Source organism: Hemitrygon akajei, chromosome 20 (genome assembly GCF_048418815.1).
Source record: "Hemitrygon akajei chromosome 20, sHemAka1.3, whole genome shotgun sequence".
Classification (NCBI taxonomy): domain Eukaryota; kingdom Metazoa; phylum Chordata; class Chondrichthyes; order Myliobatiformes; family Dasyatidae; genus Hemitrygon; species Hemitrygon akajei.
In genome coordinates, this window is record NC_133143.1 from 22,667,859 (window position 1) to 22,690,683 (window position 22,825).

The 22,825-nt window shown below is 39.9% G+C and overlaps 1 protein-coding gene across 1 annotated transcript in view; it reads left to right on the forward strand.

Moving 5' to 3' along the window:
• The window catches only part of LOC140713643 (E3 ubiquitin-protein ligase RNF144B-like), a 59,343-nt gene that overhangs the window by 29,681 nt on the left and 6,837 nt on the right, over positions 1-22,825 (forward strand). The window contains exons 4-7 of the mRNA XM_073024012.1: positions 4,680-4,740; positions 9,563-9,773; positions 21,087-21,231; positions 21,900-21,989. Coding sequence (XP_072880113.1) covers positions 4,680-4,740; positions 9,563-9,773; positions 21,087-21,231; positions 21,900-21,989 — 507 coding nt within the window. The remainder of the gene's footprint in view (positions 1-4,679; positions 4,741-9,562; positions 9,774-21,086; positions 21,232-21,899; positions 21,990-22,825) is intronic.

Below are 22,825 nucleotides of genomic sequence, written 5' to 3' on the forward strand. Positions count from 1 at the left end.
ACCACTCAACTAGCTGGAATATCTTGCTCCATGATCCTTTGCTACTTTTCTACATTTAATAGCAAGCATGTAGCATTAAGGAGTACTGTTTTGTTACTGTTTTCATGCAAGTCTGACACAGCTCTGCATTGATATTTTGCTTTCTCTGTGGGGCCTGATTTTGGAAAGCACATACATAATTTGTATGATGCAGGTGTGAATGAGTTGATTGACTAATGTGCAAAAACCAATTCCTGCAGATTGGCATACCCCTGGATCATGGGCTACACTCAATACTGAGCTGTTGTTAAAAAATAATTCAGCTATGTCACTGTTGTGACATATAATCAGACTGGTTATATGTTGGGAGTCCTGGCCTGTTTGGAAAATATCTATTAAATTCAGCTGTTGTATCAAACAAGTAGACATGGTCTTTAAAGTGAATAATATCTTGAAGAAGGGTGTGGGAGCCCAAAACAATGTGATTATGCAAATATTAGAAGAATGAACTAATTAGGTCAAAGCATCGACGTGACAAATCTTACTGCTACAGTGAAACTAGAGGATTGCTGTAATGCAAAGGAAGTGAGTGTAATCACGTCTTAAATGGTGAGGAGCAAAAAATTGCAGATGAGAACCAAAAAGACGGTTGTTGAAAGGATGGGTAGAATTTGGTCAGTGTACAGAAGAGAAGCTGAAATGTTTCATAACTGTTGCAGTGTGTTGTTACGTGAACAGGGAGCATCAGACGAAGTCATAGTGATAATACAAAGTACTTTGAGAGTTCTATCTGAACTTCACACTGTACTTAAGTAGCCAGAAGCAGGGGTTACAAACACAAGTGATTGCAGGTGTTTATCATCTTCTAGCTTTCAATTTGAATGGGGCAAAACATTTTTAAACGCATATCAAATATAGGTATGGATTTAATGATATAACTCACAATGAATAATAACTTCTTTTAAAAAGGTTTTCACCTGAAATGTGCTGGCCCTGTTTCAGGTATCTTGAGGTAAATAATAAGGAAAGCTTGTGAGGGAAGAAAATCTGCTAGATGGTAAATGGAGCCTATAGCGCTAAAGAACCATCTTTTGAACATGCAACAAAAAATGCAGGTTGAAAATAAAAACAATTTTTTTTTTCTTAAACATTTGAATGAATTTCAAGACCATAGGACATAGGAGCAGAATTGGGCCATTTGGCCCAATCAAATGCCTGATTTATTTTCCCTTTCAACCCCATTTTCCTGTTGTCTCCTTGTAACCTCCTATATTTTTATATTTCATGCGTTTTTTGGGTAGTGATTTGTAAATTCCATAAAGGTGAATTTCTCTTGCTGGAGCAGCCACAAAGTGGGAGGTCAGCTATAGTCTGCATCAGTCTTTTGACAATTTGAGTGTTGTGCAAAGCACTGCACACATTACATGATTAAAATGTATTACATTTGATGCTTTTGAAGATATCTAGGTGAATATCAGTGTGTGTGTGTGTGTGTGTGTGTGTGTGTGTGTGTGTGTGTGTGTGTGTGTGTGTGTGTGTGTGTGTGTGTGTGTGTGTGTGTGTGTGTGTGTGTGTGTGTGTGTGTGTGTGTGCGCGCGCGCGCAGCGGGGTGCCATCATGACAAGCTTTTTGCTCTGATCTGTTTTGGTGATTGCTGATCATACGGTGTGTCTAGGGCATCTGAAAACTGGCAGAGCCCCTCACTCTCCAGGTTCTTTTTAACGAGGTTGAGTTGCTAGCTTGACACTCAACCCAGGCACGGATGGAGAATGTGCAAGGAAGCCAGCCGGATTCGAACTCGGGACCTCTCGCCCTGAAGTCCAGCACTGATGCCACTATGCCACCAACTGGTTATTCATCTTGTATCTCTGCCTGCAGCTGAAGAAAGATAGATTTTCATTCCCTTGTATCCTTAAGCAACAGAAAAATACTGCTTGTATTTTAAGCAATTCCTCATCTCTTTAGTATCTGACCAGACATTACCAGAAATAGTGACTCATTGCTGTCACAGATTTTTGCCAAGTTCTCTACTGCACCAGACCCACCCTGGTGTTTCATTCAAAACTTCTGAGTAGCAACCAAATAATACACTGATCTAAACAATAAACCAAAATTTAAGTTCAAGGAGAGAATTATGGCTGTTCCTATGACACTTGTTTCTTTTTGATTGAGATTTGGTTGTTGCAACAAGATTGCAACACATAGGATTTGTGAGGGCAAACCGTTAAGAAGATCCAGGTGCTACATCAAAAGCCAGTTTACATTTTCGTACCAGCTGATAAATCTCAATTTGCAATGATTTTTATGAAATTGTTGATGTTTTTATTTTAGTGTTTTCCTAAATCATCACCAGGAACGTAGTGCACTGAAAAACTGAAATTTTGCATACCTTTACAATGGGAAAAGTAAATAACAAAATGGAGAGGGAGTTTATTAAATGTAAGGGATTAAACATTTTCAGCAGCAAGGGTTTTTGATGTTGACTTGTCAACAACAAATCTGCTTTTGCTATGGTTCAAGGACATAATGAGCACTGTCCATAATATTAAGTTCATGAACTTGCCTCCCATCATGTCTCTTGCATCTACCCTCACCCCTTCTCTGGTTCAATCTGCCTATTAATGCCCCTGCCCCATTCAATCCTCTAATCACCTTTAGCCCCTGTCTCTCCTCTTCCCACCCTCAAAGTGGCCATCTTCACTTTCCCCAAACCTAATGCAGGGTTTTGAGCTGTAACATTGACAATTCCTTCCCCCATTCCCACCCCTGTGTCCCTGCTCAACCTGCTGTGTTCCTCCAACAAACTGTTTATTGCTGCAATTTCCAGAATCAGTCCTTTGTCTCCATGGTGCCACATGGAACAGTTGTATTGATGGAGGATTTTCATTTTGATTTGAATCAAGTGTAGCTGCTTTCAAACATCTGACTTTCAAGTGGGTGAGGGGAGGGAGGGTGTGGTGGCTTGAGGTTGGGGTGGAGAAGATGGGCTCATTTCCCTTGCACTTCAGAAAATGTTCAGGCTCTGTTTGGAAGATTTGTAAACCTATAACTATTGTTTATTTTTATTGAGATACAGGGGTGAATGGGCCCTTCTGGTCCTCAAGTTGTGCTGCCCAGAAATCCCCCAATTTAATCCTAGCCTCATCACAGGACAATTTACAATGCCCAATTAACCTACCAAACCATACACCTTTGGACTGTGGGAGGAAACCCACACAATCACAGGGAGACATACAAACTTCTTACAGGCAGTGGCGGGAATTGAACCCAGGTTGCAGGTACTGTAAAGCATTGTGTAAGCCACCAAGGTATTGTGAACAATGCTAGCAATAAAACCAGGATTCAATATTTTAAGAACTTGCACACAAGGTAAATATTAATTGGTTTTTGTCTATATGGAACACATGGCACTTAATGTCTCTGTGGCTTTCATCAGACATCCTGATGCCAGAATTGTTGACAACATATGTTGCTAGAATAATGGGTTCCTTAATGGGAGGGTGGTGGGGGCATTCCAGGGCAAGTGGGAATTTGGATAGATGTCTGGTGGAAGTGATGGAATTTCCCATGGCAGTATGCAAAGGATGGTGAAACCTGCCTTACTGCTTGTCTCTTTGGTCACCTAACAAACTGCCTGTCTGTTTTGATCACCCAAGGTTAATGTCACGAGGCCCTGTCTGAAACTGACCAATTCAGTACAAGCCACCAGTCAAATCCACTTCCTCTATATAACTGAGTAACATACAGACTGATGTAATTTGACTTATTTCTGTATGTTTGTGTGTGTTTTTGTGTGAAGGTCCCAGATTCCCTTATGACTGTGGGTTAGTAAGTTAATTGGCAACTATAAATTACCCCTATTATGTAGGTGGATGGAAGAATCTGATGGCAGGAGTTGATGTAAATGTGAAAAGAGGTTACAAAGAGAATTGGTGAGGGGAATGGGGTTTGCTCTATGAGCTGACGTAGATTTGATGTGATGAAATAGTCTCTTCCTGTATGGTAAGGAAAAGTGTTATACTTTTGAAATTAAAAAAAAAAACACGATTGGTTGATCCTGGAGCCAAGCACCAGTCCAAATGTGCTCTTCTGTCTGTCTCAGTGATACCAGTGTTTTGATCTAGTGAAAATGAAGGAATATATCTAAATGGAATGTGTTGTGACAAGGAGGAAATAAAGATCTTTCCAGGCAGCTGTTATTTACATATCAGAGGTTTTGAAGTTTGTATCTGGAAATATTTATTTGAATGAGTAACCACAATGGGTGGAGCTTTTAAAAATGTATGCTTTAGTTAATTTTCTTGCTTTAACAGGAATTGACAGTTGTAACATGTTTTAGCTGGAAGTGAAGAATACATTGTGCAATTTTTCCTTCTCTGGGAAGAAGTGCAATTGCAAGTTCTGGTGGGAATCCTTCCCAAAATCCTATTTTCCCATCATTAGTAGTACATATACACCCAAAAAAAATCCTTCAACTAAAATCCATAAGTCCCAGCTAGCATGGTTCTGCCTTTCCATGCAAGATGCGGTGACATCATGGGCAATTAAGATAAGTGACTTACATTTATTGATTGAATTGCAAAAAAAGTTGTTTATTTTCTCTGCACAGAAGTGGCCCTATTTGCAAATGTATTTCATACCTTTTTTAAAGTGAGCTCCTTTTAGGTCTTGTTTAACTTGTTTTCTTTTATTTGTTTCAGATTGCTTGTTTGGTTCCAGCTGATCTGCTTCAGCTGTACCAGCAACTGAAATTTGAACGAGGTGTGCAATTTTTTTAATATGCAAAAATGCTCTCTTTGCTTCTCAACTGGGGGTTTTACCTCTTTGGACTCCTAATCAATTTTTGCCTAATCATTGGGTCAGCTGGGGCTCTATTTCATAAATTTATTTTTCAAATCTAACATCTTAATCAGCTGAGGCTGCTAATCAAAGTTGGCTTGTTTGTGCTGTGATTCCCTTTTGCCCAGATTTTCTTTATTTCTGGCTGTTTTGGAGTTCTTTTCTGCTCGCGCTTTATCAGCTTCTTGTCTCAATTGTAAACTGATATTGTGACGTGTGCTATGTAAGTGGTGCCTTTTCAGACTCAGGAAAGGTGTGCACTAAATGGTTTTGGAGCCAATTGTAATTTATTCTCATTCAATTTCCATTGTAGTACTGTGAATCAAATGGTGCATCCATCTCAAGAATGGTGCATCCATCCATCTCACAAATCTCGTTTTGTGTGTAATTGATCCTTTTGGGGGTTAAATCCCCACCAGCTTAAACTTTCACAGCCATGTGCAGCCTGTCAAATTGCAGACTGCCTGCCTGAGATGTTTAATCTGCTGCTGACAACGGGTCCTGGTTCTGGTCCCCTAATGATAATGAGGTGAAACGGTGGCCTGTTCACCCATCAACATAACGATGCTTTTTTTTTTACTATGCCTGTTGGCTTTTGATATTCAGCTTTACTTCTGTCTTGGAACTGTTTTTGGGATATTTTTAGCAAAGTGCTCATCTTAGAATGTCACAGGTTTGTTATGCTTCCATTAAGATTAACAGATGGAAAAACATTGAACTGTGACCTTTATGCTTGACTTTCAGTGAGTTTCAGATCATGACTTCAAGGATGATTTCTTGGTTAATAGTTAGAAACATAGAAAAACTACAGCACAATACAGGCCCTTTGGCCCTCAATGCTGTACTTTAGAAATTACCTAGGGTTACCCCATAGCCCTCTACTTTTCTAAGCTCCATGTACTTACCATGAAATCCATTACTATCCCTAACTAGGTAGTTACCCTATTTATTCTTGGAAACAGTTAAACCACATGCATTTAAGTCAATCCACATACAGTAAGGGGAGGAATTTCCTTTCATATGCTAAATACTTAGATGTCTACAGCAATCACTCTTCTTCACTGCAGACCCAAGTTAGTTGAGGAAGAGAATTGGGGAGATGAGCAACATTTTCATATTGAACTCGACTAGCAGCTTGGGGACTCTGACCTAATGCTCTTGAGTTATAGGGGGTGGGTATGAAAGAAATCACTCAGAGTTCCTGCTCCAGACCACTACCTATTAGACCTTCTGGAAGTATGCATAAAAACCTCTGCATGTTGGATTGTGCATAGTTATGGTAACCCCATAATGAAATAGCTTTATGATATGCATGTTAATTACAACAGAGTAAATGGTTATTGAAGGGAGGTGCAAATGGAAGTTGATATTGCAGTCAGTTTACAAATCTCACTGAATGATGGATTCACGGGCCACAAATGTGTTTGTTTATATAACTGGCCACATTCATGTGACCAATAGCCATTGGAATATGGCATTAGAACTCGCGAAACTTTTTTTTCTAATCCATATTCTTAATGGATTAATTAAGGAGTTTGTCTGCATTTGAACCGATTGATGAGAGGGCAGTGCCCTCCCTAGTCCTAGAGAGGACACAGCCTCATGGGGGTTGATAGAGGGATCAGTAAGGGAGAAGCTAAATTTTATATAAAGGAGATATAATCCTGTCCATGATAGGAATGGGAAATGCTGAAACTTCCTACTTTTCTACTTTAGCTTGGATAGAATTGTATTTTGTTCCACTCATAGTAAATAATCTCCCTTATTCATGATCCATCAGTAAATGTTATGTAAATCTTCCAATTTTCTTGGTTTATGGGCAGAGTCTGTTAATAGAATGTGGGGGCAGAGGTTGTTAGATGAGGATTAATATAGGATTATAGTGAATGGGTGCCTGCTAGTCGGTATGGATTTGTGGGCTGAAGGGACTGCTTCTCTGACTATATTTCCTTAATGACCAAGCCCCACTCTCTCCTTTCAGTGAATTAAACATTCTTAATTTTATTTGAATCTAATTCAAGTTGGTTCCATTCAAATACAGCAATGTTCCCATCTGAATCAATAATTCTTCAATTTGGGGATTATTGTATATAGAAATACCCACTGGGTATTGCCCTGGAATTTGCAATTGTCAAAAGAACAACAATGGAAGCAACCCTCTCAAAATACTTGTTGGATCTAGTGGATATGTACACTTCCTGTCATATCCTATTCCTGTCGTATTTTCCCTAACATTCTGTGGATATATACATAATGCACCTCTGACAGTAATATGGCAACCACTTTAACTCTACTTTTTGCTATAAATGAGCTGCTGCACATCAATATAACACCTCACCGTTATCATTAAAACTTTCTATACTTATATTTCCATATGCTTGTATTACTATCTTTTAAAACACAATTGATTCTACAGAAAGTGATAATGCTGGGCGGTCCTGTTAAGGTTGGGGAAATACATTCTGAAAATAATCCAATAAAGCCAGTGAAAATGATGATGTGCAGTTGCTTTGGAAAGTATCTTCATTAACCTCTTGGATTTGGACACTGTTGGAATTCAAAACTTTTCAGAGTTGAAATAACCAGACAAAACACAAAAATTTCTAGAACCTGCAAGGGAAGAAAAGTGGTTGACTCATCAGTGCATGCCATTGTTTTTCCTCTGTAGACCCACTCCTGTGTCTCTCTTGCCTTTTCCTATTCATGCTCTTTTCCTCAATCACTTGTCTAAAACATTCCTAAATGATCTCAATGTGTTCACTCTCATTCCCTATCTATATCAAAAAATTGGACATTCTTCAGATGGCATTTACATTCACTACCTTTTAATACCAAGTGTATTACAAGGATGTAACACAGCTTTATAACACAATGTTACAGGAGTTCCCTGGGTTCCAAATAACATAATTTGCTGAAATCCAACTTTAGGCAAATTTACCCATGTATTTTTCAGGCTAGTAATAATAAAATCTGTTAAAAACTTTATGCAGCATATATTTCCATTAGTTTAATTATGAATAATGTCAGGGTGATTATCCAATGAAATTAAAGAATTATAGCAAATGTAGTTATATAAACAAAAAAATGTTTCTGGCTAATGGATAGTTCTCTCAAACAGCACCCTTGTGTAAGCTGTGTACAGCCTGTAGGTAGATTTTACAGTATAACCGTGTCAAAATTTGGCTTTCAGTTGTAGAAAAAGAATGAAGAGAAAATGTGTTGGTGTTCTACTGTTCTCTCCATCTCAATTCCAGAGTGTCTGCATCAGTTAAATTTTGTCCTATAGTTGCATGGAATTTCATCACAGTTGGTAGCAGAAATAATACATAGTTGTCAATTGAATGAATTTTGGAGACAGAATAATCATCTCAAGGTTGTATTTTTGCTGTTTACTGATGGAGGTGAGGCTGTATACTGGTACGTTTATCCAACTCACTTTAGATGTGTTCATTGGGCTTCACTTTGTTGAAATGTCTCCACATAGAGAGCAATAATTCTCCAAGGATGGCCCATTAATGGTTTATATATTGGGTCTGATTAAGAAGTCCCTGTCATTTTTCCATTGACTCTACTATTTTACTTGGACAATGAAATGGTTTGTTGTGTCATGTGGTTAAGTCTACCACCCTGTACTACTCTGAGTATGATGTGAGGATTCATCGCATACCCAGATGGTAGTCTTTCTTTTAACCACACCAGCAATGAAACTGCAAGTTAATCCTTGGGTAGCACCATAAAACTGAAGGGAAAATTATGAAAATGGGAAGATACATTAAATCAATAGGGAAAGACAAGACCTGCAATGAACTGAACACAATATCTGATCTCCTGCTTGGAAAATAGTGTGGCAAGTATTAATCTTTAAAATTGTGATTACCCACTTATCTCAGCAAACAGATTGAGGAGGAAATTTGATACCTTCTTGCTTGTTTGAGGCAATTGAGTTAACTGGATCTGAGGGGGAAGCCTAATGCATATGTTATTGCTTAAAGGATTAGCTGAAGTAGGGAGTAGTGAGGCTTGTGTGGAGACAGTATGGACCATTTGGGCCAAAGAGCCCACCTGTGTTCTGTAAATTCCTTGAATGAGACCTCTACATCTACAAGGATATCTGATTTAAAATAAACCATGGGCATTTTTAAAATAAATACTGAATAGTTATCTGTTTGAATAAATCTTCAGGGGAAGTGCTGCTTTTTCAACTTTGCTTGACCTTTAGGATTTAGTATTGGTCCAACGTTCCAATTGGGTTGGCCATGAAAAAATCTGAAACATTTCAGAGGTTTTCTCAAGGGTAATTCAGAGGTGAGCAGAGAATTTGGCATTTAAAAAATAAAAAGATATAGTGTGATCCTGCAGCAGAACATCTTGAAACTTCTGAAATTTTAGTGGAACTATTTATTGGAGCACTTCCCAGCTCTATTTTGTTTTCTTCTTTGCATCTAGATTCCTAGAACAAAAGGCAAGGAAAGTTCCTATGAATAAAATTCATGGCTAACAGTACTCAAAAATCAGACACTGGTAAATTACTACAATGAAATTAAATCTTCAATGCTTACAAATTAAACTTGAAATGGCACCATTTTCAAAATAGTAGGTATTCATAGGAAATCTATAATTAGTTTAAGAAAAAATAATGACATTGCACAAAATAGTTCTTGTAATGAAATGCTTTAGATGGAAAAACTGAAAATACTTGGCTCTCAATTATGAAAGCAATCAATTTTATGACTTTTATTTTTAGAAATCCATCTGGATCCCTCCAGGACAAGGTGCCCCAGAGTTCAATGTCAGGCGGTATGCCACATTGACGCAGGTGACTCTCATCAGGCAGTGCCAGTTCAGTGCCCTTCCTGTTGCACACAGTTCTGCTCCATCTGCAAAGCCAGTTGGCATCCAGGGCAAGGTTGTCAAAAGAGCCAGCCTTTCATGCTTTCAAAAGGATCTGATGATGGGTAAGGATTACAAAACTTCAAAATAGTAACTTTGTTATTGGACTGCAGAGGGATTTGTGAACTCCTCATTAATGATGCCATATGTGCGACTCACCCAGAGGTGTCATGAGAAAATCAGTATGATTTGTAACAGGGGCACTCCCAATGATTTCATATATCTTGCCTCAGGTCTTTCTGAGCATATTTTACAGCAGGTAAACCTAAATAGCCACACTACATTTGTGTAACTTTTCTCAGTAGAGTTGAGATGTAGTTTGATAAGGAAAACAATGTGTATATTTGTATATCTAAAAAAACAAATCAAAGCACTTCTCATGTAAGGAATTAAATATAAATTGAAAAAAAATGTATTCCCTGCCTAATTGGTTCATGGCATTACATATTTGGACGTACCTTTGACCTTTTAGACCATAATATTGTCAGATGTAGGAGCAGAATTAGGCCATATGACCCATTGTGTCTGCTCTGCCATTTCCTCATGGCTGATCTAATTTTCCTCTCAGCCCCAATCTCCTACCTTCTCCCCATATCCCTTCATGCCCTGACTAATCAACAATCTATCAACCTCTGCTTTAAATATACATAAAGATTTGCCCTCCACAGCTGCCTGCGGGAAATATTCCACAGATTTGCCACCCTCTGGCTAAAGAAATTCCTCCTCATCTCTGTTCTAAAAGGATGCCCCTCTATTCTAAGGCTGTGTGTGCTGGTGTTAGACTCTCCCACCATAGGGAACATCCTCTCCACATCCACTCTATCACGGCCTTTCACCATTTGATAGGTTTCAATCAGTTCACCCCTCATTCTGAATTCTAGTGATTACAGGTCTAGAGCCTTCAAACACTCTTCATATAACAAGCTGCTCAAAGCTGGAATTATTTTCATGAATCTCCTTTGAACCCTCTCCAGTCTCAGCACATTTTTTCTAAAATAATGTAGTGATATACTAATACATCTGATTTTAGCTTCTCAAATTTCAGGGTGAATTTGATCATATGATCATTTTCTCCCAAGGATCCCTTTACCTTGAGCTCTCTTAATCAATTCTGGTTCATTGCACAACAGCCAATCCAGAATAGCTGATCCTCTAGTGGGCTCAACCATGAGCTGCTCTAAAAGGGCATCTCATAGGCACTCTAGAAAATCTTCCTGAAAGAAGTGTGGTAAGTGTTTAAAAGGGGTATATTTGGACCATTTTCCATGATGGTAAGTGGTCACACGTTGCAGTGTGATAAATGAACAATCTAACGATTCCTGGTGGTGTTGGTTAGGTTTATATAAAGGTATTACAGAACTGGTTGCTTTAGCATCTCACCTAGAAACCCAAATTTAATATAGATGTGGATAATGTATTCAAGTGCTGAAATTAGCTCAAATTTTAAATCCCAAATCTTTTTGTATCTTTTCTCAAAACTTTAATACTGTGTTCCCTGGTCCTTGAATCATCCACTCATGTAAGTGGCATCTATCCAATTACCCTATTTAAATCAGTCATGATCTTGGACATCTCTTTCAAATCATTTTGGCTGTGGAGGAGTAGGGCCCCCCCCTCCTTTGTCCAGTGTGTGCCGTGTTTGTGCTCTTGGAAGCACTTTACAATAAATAAAATATTTATACAGGCAACAGTTTGTAGCCGTCCTGTAATACAGTCATAATGTCTGGCTGTCTGGATAAATCTGGTATTTTGGGAGCAGAGAGGTAATAGTGCAAGTACCATTTAGTTCCATTCTTTGTTACCTACTTGCATTATTACCTTTCTGCCCCCAAAATACCAGATCAGGAAGCTATCAACTTCTGCCTTAATATACCCATGGTCTTGTCCTCCACCGCAGCCTGTGGCAGAGCATTCCGCAGGTTCACTACCCTCTGCTAAAATAATTCCATCTTACCTCTGCTCTAAAAGGTCTCCCCTCAATTTTGAGGCTGTGCCCTCTAGTTCTGGATACCTCTACCATAGGAAACATCCACTCCACATCCACCCTATCTAGTCCTTTCAACATTCGTTCGGTTTCATTGAGATACCTCCTGCATTCTTCTAAAAGACATTTTTATATTTATCACTATTTTCACTCTGGGACTTGGTCAACTCAAATATGTGGTGGGTACACATTTGGGCGAGGGGGTGGGTGGGCAAACTAGAAGAGGGGAATCCTATTTTGTTGAAGAAGCTTACTTTGTGAAATGAACTGGTTCAGTGTTTCAGCAGCTGTCCTTATGGAATCAGTGATTGCTTTGGGTGTTTCATGTTTTACAGTCATATATCATTCTAACCTCTTGACATTAAAGACTCTCTGTTTCATCAGAGAGATGAGCACAAAGCAGTAGCCATCAGCACCCCCGATCCAGGCATTCACCTGGACTATAGAACTGGGTACTCTGGTACCTCTCACAGTCCCAAGACTTGCTGGTTAGTAGGTTAATTTGTCATTGTAAATGATCCTGTGATTAGGCTGGGGGTAAATTGGTGGGTTGCTGGATGGTGAGGCTCAGTGGGCAGAAGGGCCTGTTCTTCGCTCTGGCTTTAAATAAATAAATAATTCACCATTAAAACAGGCGAGGGATGGCAAAAATAATTGTATTCCTCATGTCATGACAGGCATCTATGTCTGCTAGACTGACCCAACATTGCCTCATCTATTCAGTTATCCCCATCAACACTACCCCAAAGCAACTTATCAATGTTGATCTCATGGTACTAAAACAGTAATGTTGACACACTCAAGGACCACACAAAGGCAGTTCTCAGAAATTCTTTGGCAACTCCCTGCCTCAGAGTCCATTGTTTACAGTTGTCTCAAAGTCAGTTATAACCGGGACCTGTGAGGAGACACCTGGGTTCTTTAACAGGAAGAGTCAAGACTGGTTTAACTAGAAAGAACATGAGTCAAAAGAGCCAGCTAAACACAAATATAAGGCATCCTGGATTGGAAGCTTTGAATTTCCTCATGGGAAAACAAGCACCTGTAGGCAGAAGTCCAGCAGTAAACTTGTGACCTAAAAACAGATAAATTGTAGAGAATGCAGCAAGAAGTACTCTGAAGACCAACTTAACCATGATTCTGTCCTAGATGTGACTGCTCTTCACTCCATTCAGCAGCCTATATACTCTTGACTGATGGGATGTGTAAAATGCCCAGAAGACAGTGAATCTCAGGGTAATATATGGTGAACCGTTCGCTCTTTGATATTAAATTTACTTTTGACTCTGACTTTGAAAATGGCTATAACCCACTTCAAAACTAAGGTCTTGGAAATATGCAGTATCCCTGCTGAAACAGCTGCTTATAAAATGCTTGGATGACAAAACAGGGGAGAAGACTTTGTACTATAGATCCGGAAATCTGGGTGAAAAAAAAACAGACACAGAACAGGTCAGGCAACGTGTGGAAAGAGAAGCAATTAGCATTTCAAGTCCAAGATCCTTTGTCAGTTCTGAGTATTTCATGCATTTTCACTTTTCGATGTGATAAGCCTTGCACTCAACTTTCACTGGACAAAGGTCCTCTATAACTCTCTGTTCATCTTGCTGCCTTCAGCATTAAGGTTCATAGTGAGCCATGTAATGTGTGTACCTCCTCCTAGGAGCCTCTTTTCATTGAAGGTAGAATGATGATGACATTTGCTAGTGCCTTCAATGTGCCAATGCATCCTTTTAGGAAATGGGTATTTGAAGATGAGGATTTTGGATCTGGGACAAAACTCATGATGTACTGTGCAGCTGTGGTCCCATTCTTCTCTGAGACCTGGACCAACCACAGAAAGAACCTCCAGGTATTCAAAAGATCCCACTAACTGGGTCTTAGCAAAGTGCTCCAAATCCACCGGAAGGCGAAGTGACCCAATGCCAGCATCCTCCTCCAGGCCAATGTTCCTGTTTTGAGAACCCAGTTATACTTAGTTTGCCTTTTTGATCAGGCCATGTCATCCCCATTCTATTCTGAGCTCAGCCATGGAAGGAGGTTACCAGGTGGACAAGCAAAGCTTTAAGTATTAATTATTTTTTAAAATCACTTTGAATAAATGCAACAACTTCACTGACTCCTGGGAATCCTTGGCCTATGGCTTCTCAATGTGAAGTAGCAGCATATGAGCTGGTATTAAGTACATTCAGACCAAGCCCTGTGTAAAATAGTGGAAAGAGAACCACCTCACACACTACCCACCCACTTGGCCAGTTGGCTCCCTTCCAGCCTATCTGTAGAAAAGCTGGAGTCTGGCTCTATACTCCGCAGTCTCCCTCTATAAATAAAGTCAGTCATCTTTGATCTGAAGGGGACTACTCAAGGAGTAGATGGAAATTTGGATAGATTAATGAATGATGTTGCAGTATTGGGTGAGTTTGGCTCAAGACGTATCACCTACCCTTTACTGCTTTCTTCGTGGTGTTGTATCTGTCATATTGTGGCACCTATAATCCTGAGTACCTTAACTTTCAACTTCAGCCTCTCCTCCCTCCCTTACTTAACTATTACCATCCTCATCTTGATCCAGCTATCACTGCCTTCACTTGCTGCACTCCTTTCCCTCACCTTTTATTACTGGCCATCTCCCCCATTTCAAGGTCTGATGAAGAGTCTCGACCTGAAATGTAGACTGTTCATTTATCTCCACAGATGCTGCCTGACCTGAGTTCATCCCACTCCTTTGGTTGTTGCTCCAGATTTCCAGCATCTGCAGTCTTTTGTCTCTTTTTCAATTCCTTGTTTTCTTTTGGCTTTGCATTTTAGCTTTATAACATTATTGATTGTCTAGTCTTTCTGAAAATGATAAGAATACTCGTTGGTTTCAAAATTCATGGTCTATTTATACTATCAATGCAGCTAATTAGGATATTCTAATCTGGCTCAATCCTCCTCTCAATGGAAATAATTTAAAGAAATAATTCTTAAATAATAGACTCATAATTTCCCTTGGCTTTCCTACGTATTCCAATGTTAGGATAGCTTTCTTTCTACTTGTAATTGAGTAACAAATTAAAAAGATGTGTCATTATCCAAACATACGAGTTTAAACTAGAATTAAGTCATCTAGACTCCTGAGTCCTTCAACCATTTAGTTAAATAAATGTGGCTGATTTATGCTATTAATGTGCAAACACGAGGAAATCTGCAGATGCTGGAAATTCGAACAACACACACAAAATGCTGGTGGAACACAGCAGGCCAGGCAGCATCTATAGGGAGAAGCGCTGTCGACGTTTCGGGCCGAGACCCTTCGTCAGGACTTCCTGTGTTCCACCAGCATTTTGTGTGTGTTGTTATGCTCTTAATGTTACAGCTTTATAGAAAAGCCTCAGATGTTAGCAATTTGAAACATAACAAAATACTAGCAACACTCAGCAGGCTGGATAACATCTGTGGAAAGAGAAATGGTTAAAATTTCAGATCTGGGGTTCTTCCTCTGATTTGTTGAATGATTCCAATATTTTCTATAATAATTTCGCTACGTGTTTGCATAATCTTATGAAGTACAGCTTTCTGATGTTTGTTTCAACTTGTTTAAAGGTTACAACTTGTAACCGTGTATTATTAATATAGCGGATTCCAGTTAATTGAGCCATTGGTTAATTGGGGCAGCCATTTATTTGGGACAACTAAGAACACAACCTACCGGTAATTGAGAAAATGGCCAGCATTCCCTTTGTTTATTTGGGACACTATGCCACTTAACTGGAACAGGAGCCTATTGCTGAACAGTTTCTAAACTAGCGTCATTCACGTGCACTTGCATGCCATTAGACACTACACCATCTTGAAGTGAGCACTTATCAAATACTATCAGTCATGTGTGTTTGTCTCTTTAAAAAAAAAGCAGCATATTTTTTGTAACTGATAGTTGATAAGAAATAAGCGTAAGATAATTCGGAAAGGTTTTGCTCAATGCTGTTTTGAGCATTCTGGCTTGGAGATACCAGAAATGGCTGAGAGTTGAAATGAAACTATTTCACTACTTCAAGTTAAGAACTATGAAAAATTCGAAGAAATTGACAATTCCCTTGAATATTAGAGAGGGAACAGCTTTGAGGTGCTTGGAAGTAGGTACAGAGGGGATGTTGGGGGTAAGTTTTTTACTCAGAGAGTGGTGAGTGCGTGGAATGGGCTGCTGGCGATGGTGGGCGAACTGGATACGATAGGGTCTTTTAAGAGGCTCCTGGATGGGTACATGGATCTTAGAAAAATAGAGGGCTATGGGTAACCCTAGGTAACTTCTAAAGCAAGTAAACATTTGGCACAGCAATGTGGGCTGAAAGGCCTGTATTGTCTGTAGGTTTTCCTGTTTCTATTACATGAAAATGAATATTTGGAGGATGCAGTAATCGACAGCATTGCATGAAGGCAGACCATTGTCTGCACTGGGTATCTGTGCTGATTTTGTTCAATTATAGACAAAAGAACGCAAAGCAGATGAATCACTCTGCCAATACATATTAGGAACTAATGCATAGTTTTATAGAACATTAGTATCATTGGATAGTGTTCTAATTTGTTCTGTTTCATTTATATACATAACTTATTTGCTAGTTTGTCTTTTTTATACCTTTTTAACTATTTATATGAAACTCTAGCTTAATTGGACCAAAATGTACTGGTCCCAATGTATCCCAGTTAACCAGAATTTACTGTACATTCTGTTGATGTGAAATCTCCTGCATTTTAAGCATTTGGTACTTTAAAAAAAAAAGTAACTCTTTACTCTATTGAATCGTGTGAATTCACAACTAAATTTAAGATAACTGATTTTACAACTCATGCATTTTACTACATTGTGTATTTGTAACAATCTAACTTTAAAAATGGATTTATTGTCATCTTTTATAATGAACATGATTAACTTGGCCTGAGTCCTGCTGAAGAGTCTTGGCCTAAAATGTACTCTTTTCCATAGATGCTGCCTGGCCTGCTGAGTTCCTCCAGCATTTTGTCTGTGTTGCTTGGACTTCCAGTATCTGCAGATTTTCTCTTCCTTGTAACTTAGCTTAATATTGTCATAGCCAGAGGAAGTAGTGGAGATAAGCACTCACTAACTATTAAATGCTCTCAATGGCGTGCGTTTCAAATAGCCTCTGAAAACCAAGTCCAGCACCTGGCCTTCACAGCTTAGCTATTGAGCCCGGCAGAACTGTTTCTACTGACAGAAGGGGCAAAAGTGAGTTACTGGTGCCTAAAAGAAAAAAAAAGTTGCTTTGGGCAGATGGAGCTCATCAGCCATGGTTGACAGCTCATCTAAGAGAAGGAGAACTCTGATCTCAAACTTCCTATGCCTTGTGCAATATCCACTCACGGGAAAGTCTTTGGAGTAAACCCTGAGGGAAAAATTCAGAGCTGCAATCACTAAGGCATTTTTACATTGAGTTCAGTGCTGACTGGCAAATCCTGCGATGTCACTGGTGCCAAATTGTATCCGTCTATGCCGTTTCTATGGATTCATTAGGTGCATGGAGAGGGGGAGCCTCCTGTAAGGGGCAACAGCTTGCTGTCCATATTATAGTGCTCTAAGGACGGGAGAAGTACTGGAGGATTGGCAGGTTGCAAATGTTCTCTTGTTCAAGAAAGGGAGTAGAGAGAACCCAGGAAATTAAAGATCAGTGAGTTTTACTTCAGTGATGGGCAGGTTGTTGGAGAAGATCCTGAGAGGTGGGATTTGTGAGTAAGGCATTTGATAAGGTTCCCCATGCAAGGCTCATTCACAAATTAAGGAGGCATGAGATGACTTGCTTTGTGGATACAGAACTGGCTTGCCCACAGAAGGCAAAGGGTGGTTGTAGATGGTTCATATTCTGCATGGAGGTCAGTGACCAGTGATGTTCTGCAGGGATCTGTTCTGGGACCCCTCCTTCTTGCGATTTATTTATTTAATAAATAAATGACCTGCGTTACATGTCAACGTTGCTTGGATTAACCGTAAGCGTCATTGAGGTGCGCCTGGAGGAGGCGTGGGGATGGCGTCATTGAGGTGTGCCTGGAGGAGGCGTGGAGATGGCATCATTGAGGTGCGCCTGGAGGAGGCGTGGAGATGGCATCATTGAGGTGCGCCTGGAGGAGGCGTGGGGATGGTGTCATTGAGGTGTGCCTGGAGGAGGCGTGGAGATGGCTTCATTGAGGTGCGCCTGGAGGAGGCGTGGGGATGGCATCATTGAGGTGCGCCTGGACAGGCCGTGGGATGGCGTCATTGAGGTGCGCCTGGAGGAGGCGTGGGGATGGCATCATATAACAAATGAGCGTAAGCTTTTTCTGTTGAATTCGGGAGGTATCTGAAAATTTCTGCAGCTAAGTGATGCAACGGACTGTGAGTTACCTGCAAGAGAGTGAGTTGAGTTGAGTTAGTTGAAGAGTTCACTACAGCAGTGGGCGTTCCCAATATTTCTCCGTGTCCAGAAGATTGTGATAATTTGCTGCATGCAGTGCATATTGGATACGTGACTGTCACTTCGTATGATCCATACTCTGATTTCTGGAGTATTCTGTGGCGACCACTTTTTGTTAATCCATACATGGATTCAGGTGTGACCACTTGTGTTAAGAAATGTTCCGTGACCATCACCTTGTGAAATCCCTATGTGGATTTTGGAACTTAGGCATAACTTTGGTATCCCTGCATGGACTCTAGTAATTGAGTGACGACCACTCAACTTCTGGAATCTTCTGTGACTGTCACCTCGTTATCTCTGCATGGATCCAGTGTGTTATGTGACGATCACTTGTCCTCTGGAATTTTCTGTGATTGTCACCTTGTGCCATCTTAATGTGGATTTATGAACCCTTCCTCACAGACACCTGTACCTGTTTCCATGGATTCTGGAACCTTCTGGATTGCCATCCTAGGACTCTGTTTGCGTAAGACTTGGGAGGAACTGTTTCCAGACCTCCACAGTTTGTGAGCTAAGATGCATTGCACTGTTAGTTTTTGGTTAGGAGAGCAATTGTTTTAATTGTCTAAGTTTTGGGTAGGTATTGAAAACATATTTGTTAACATTAAAATGTATGTCTGTGGTCTATGGCTGCTGGCACGTAACACCTGGATGAAGAAGTTGAAGAGTAGGTTGGTAAGTTTGCTGATGACATAATGGTTGGAGGTGTTGTGAATAGTCTGGAGGGTTATCAGAGGTTACAGCAGGATATTGATAGAATGCAGAACTGGGCTGAGAAGTGGCAGATAGAGTTCAACCCAGATAAGTGTGAAGTGGCTCATTTTGGTAATTCAAATTTGAAGACAGAATATAGTATTATTGATAAGATTTTCGGCAATGTGGAGGATCAAAAAGATCTTGGAGTCCATGTCCACAGGACACTCAAAGCTGCTGCACAGGTTGACAGTGTTGTTAAGAAGGCATTCATCAACTGTGGGATTGAGTTCAGGAGCTGTGGGATAATGTTATAGCTATACAAAACCTTGTTCAGAGGTTGGAGAACTGTGTTCAGTTCTGGTCACCTTACTACAAGAAGGATGTGGATACTATAGAAAGAGTGCAGAGGAGACGTACAAGAATGTTGCCTGGATGGGGAGCATGCCTTATGAGAATAGGTTGAGTGAACTCAGTCTTTTCTCCTTGGAGCGACAGAGGATGAGAGGTGACCTGATAGAGGTGTATAAGATGATGAGAGGTACTGATTGTGTGGATAGCCAGAAGCATTTTCCCAGGACTGAAATGGCTAACACGAGGGGGCATAGTTTTAAGGTGCTTGGAAGCAGGTACAGAGGAGATGTCGGGGCAAGTTTTTCACACTGTGGTGTGTGTGTGGAATGTACTGCTGGTGATGGTGGAGGTAGAAACAATAGGTCTTCTAAGAGAATCTTAGGTAGGTACATGGAGCTTAGAAAAAATAGAGGGCTAAGCGCTAGGGTAATTCTAGGCAGTTTCTAGAGTAGGTTACATAGTTGGCACAACATTGTGGGCCAAAGAGCCTGTAATGTGCTGTAGATTTCTATGTTCTATGCCCTGGCTGGTATATCATGTAGATGACTAGGACGCCATATCCGTGATCGGTCCTGACCAACTGAGGACCTCATGAATGTAGCTTTACATTGTAGTATGGAAATTGCCTCAGGCAACTTCTTCAAAAATGATCAAACATTGTTTTAGCGATATTGATTGTTTTTCTATTATTGCTCGGTGGATTTTGTTTACATTGTACAGGACATAAGCTTGATATAGTGTCATGGTTAATGCCATGCTTTACAGTACAGGCGACCTGGGTTCAATTCCAGCTGCTGCCTGTGAGGAGTTTGTACATTCTCCCCATGAACGCATGTGGTTTCCTCCGGGTGCTCCAGTTTCCTCCCATAGTCCAATGGCATACTGGTCGGTAGGTTAATTGGTCATTGTAAACTGTCCCATGATTAGGTTAGGGTTAAACCACAGGTTGCTGGGCAGTGCGGCTCGAAGGATCAGAAGAGCCTTTTCCACCCTGTAGCTCAATCGATAATTAATGTCTCTTCAGAAAGACAGCACTTCTGACAGTGCAAACTGCATTGACCTATCAGGCTGGAGTTAGTACTGAAGTCCTTGTGCCCTGGAAGGATGGAAGCTACTTCTAATATAAAGCTAACTTGCAAGATGTAATAGGTTTCCATTGCTTGTAAATATGCTTGATTTCTTTGGGATTGTATTAAGTATGGTAGGTCAACAACATGCATCCTTTAAATCAGTGAAAGAGATTAAGAAAATTAACAAGTAAGTCAATAAACAAAACTGTAATTGAAACAAGTGAAGATGTTTTAGGGCAGATGAATAAAAGCTTTGACAAAGAAGAGGTATTTAAGTTTCTGCTTTGCCTTCCTCTGAGGCAGGGGTTCATTCCCAACTTGGGTCCACAGATCCCTTGCTTAATGATGTTAGTCCATGACATTAAAAATGTTGGGAACCCCCTGCAGCCTGAAAGAGAAAACTAAACAAGTCTTTTCTCTTTTTTTTGTTTTTGCTATTCTATTTGAAAGTAATTTAGTTAAGATTTCTAGACCAGCTTCTGGAGTGAATGAATCAGCATATTACTGAAATGTTACTGCTGCAAACTTCCAAAGGGATTTCAAAACTGGTAAACCACTTTGTCAGATTTTGGATGAGGAAGGTTTTGATCAATAGCTTGGATATTTGTGTTTTGGAAAAAAAATCAGAATGGGTTAATATACAGATTTATGAATATTTTGATAACACAATATAGTCTCAGTTAGTTAGTATGAAGTCATCTGAATTGTATTATTATGTTAATTTATATTATACACAGGATTATTTTGGGATCAGGCTCTCTGTTGCTTCTTCTGTTACTTAAATTGCAAGATAAATGTTATATTGTTTTCCTTTGCTTTCTTCCATAGTTTTCTCATCAGCCATGACACAGAAGCTCCCATCAAACAGTGTCCTTTATGTCATATCCTGATCGAACGAAATGAAGGCTGTGCCCAAATGATGTGCAAAAATTGCAAGCATACCTTTTGCTGGTACTGCCTTCACAATCTGGATGTACGTATATTTTTTCAAATAACTGCTACACATTTAAGGACTTACTTGGATCACACTGTATGTTTTTTATTAAAGTTTCTTCAGGAGTTAGTATCAAGGCAGACAGCCTGACTGAAGGTGCACCCATCTATGTAGCAACTGATCTTATGTCAATACACTTGCACAGCACTGCCATTGTTAGTTGCATCTTAAGTTACCCAGATAGCAGATTGAGGCATTGTGCCAATTTCAAACAGTGCCAATTTCTGACTCCATATCCTTCCTCTCACTTCTTCCTCCTTCACTTCGGGACGCTGATTACCTCTCTACCTTCACATCCTTGTTGAGCCTCCGCCCTTTAAAAATATTACTAATATTTAGACTATTTCTTTGAGCATCTCCATTATTATTGTTTTTTGTTACTAGGTTTCTGAAAAACCTTAAAATATTTATCTTTGCTAAATGCACCATGGGAATGTATTTAGTTATGCTAACAACAATAAATTAAGGATGCTTTCAACCTCATTTAGGTTGTGAACTATAGAAAACTACAAATGAATGAATTAAGCGTTAACTTAAAAGGCTAATCTACACATTGTGTAGTTGATTATAAACTAAATCAGCAAGTTGTTGAAATTCAGTAGAATGTGAAGGTTCAATGTGATTAGTGGATGACCTGTACTTTTCAGAATGATATTTTCCTGAGGCATTATGACAAAGGACCATGTCGCAATAAGCTTGGCCACTCCAGGGCTTCAGTCATTTGGAACAGAACCCAGGTGAGTGCAACAGAAGTTGGAGTTGGAACTGCTTAAATTTTGACTTGATGTGGTATAACAGGCATTTTGGCATAGAAAATTGGATGCAGTTATTGGTAACAGTTGTGGGGCAGGATACCATAAAATATATGGGCAGAATTAGACCATTTGGCCTCTTTGAGTTTGCTCTGCCATTTCATCATGGCTGATCCAATTTTCCTCCCAGTCCCAATCTCCTGCCCTCGCCCCCTTGTGCCCTGACCAATCAAGAACCACACTGTTGTAGTGGGATTGAATTATCTTTGTGAATTGCTGTCCAATTTGAATGCTCGTTATTAAGACCATAAGAATAGGAGCAGAATTAGGCCACTCAACCCATTCAGTCTGCTCTGCTGTTCCACCGTGGCTGATTTATTATCTCTTTCAACCCCATCCCCCTGCCTTCACCCTGTAACCTTTGACACCCTAACCAAGAACTATTAACCTCAGTTTTAAATATACTCAAATACTTGGCATCCTCACACATCTGAGGCAGTGCATTACATAGATTTGCCACCCTCAGGCTAAATGAGTTCCTTTTTATCTCTGTTCTAAATGGATGTCCCTCTATTATGAGGCCATTGGTCCTAGACACACCCACTATAGGAGACATCTTCTCCACATCCACTCTGTCTAGGCCTTTCAATATTCCAATGCGATCATCCCCTCATTCTTCTAAATTCCAGTCAGTACAGGCCTAGAACAATCAAATGCTCCTCGTGCTTTAACTCTTTCATTCCCAGAATCATCCTTGTGAACGATTCTCATCCTCCACACCTTCTCCAATGCCAGCACTTCTTTTCCTCGATAAGGAACCC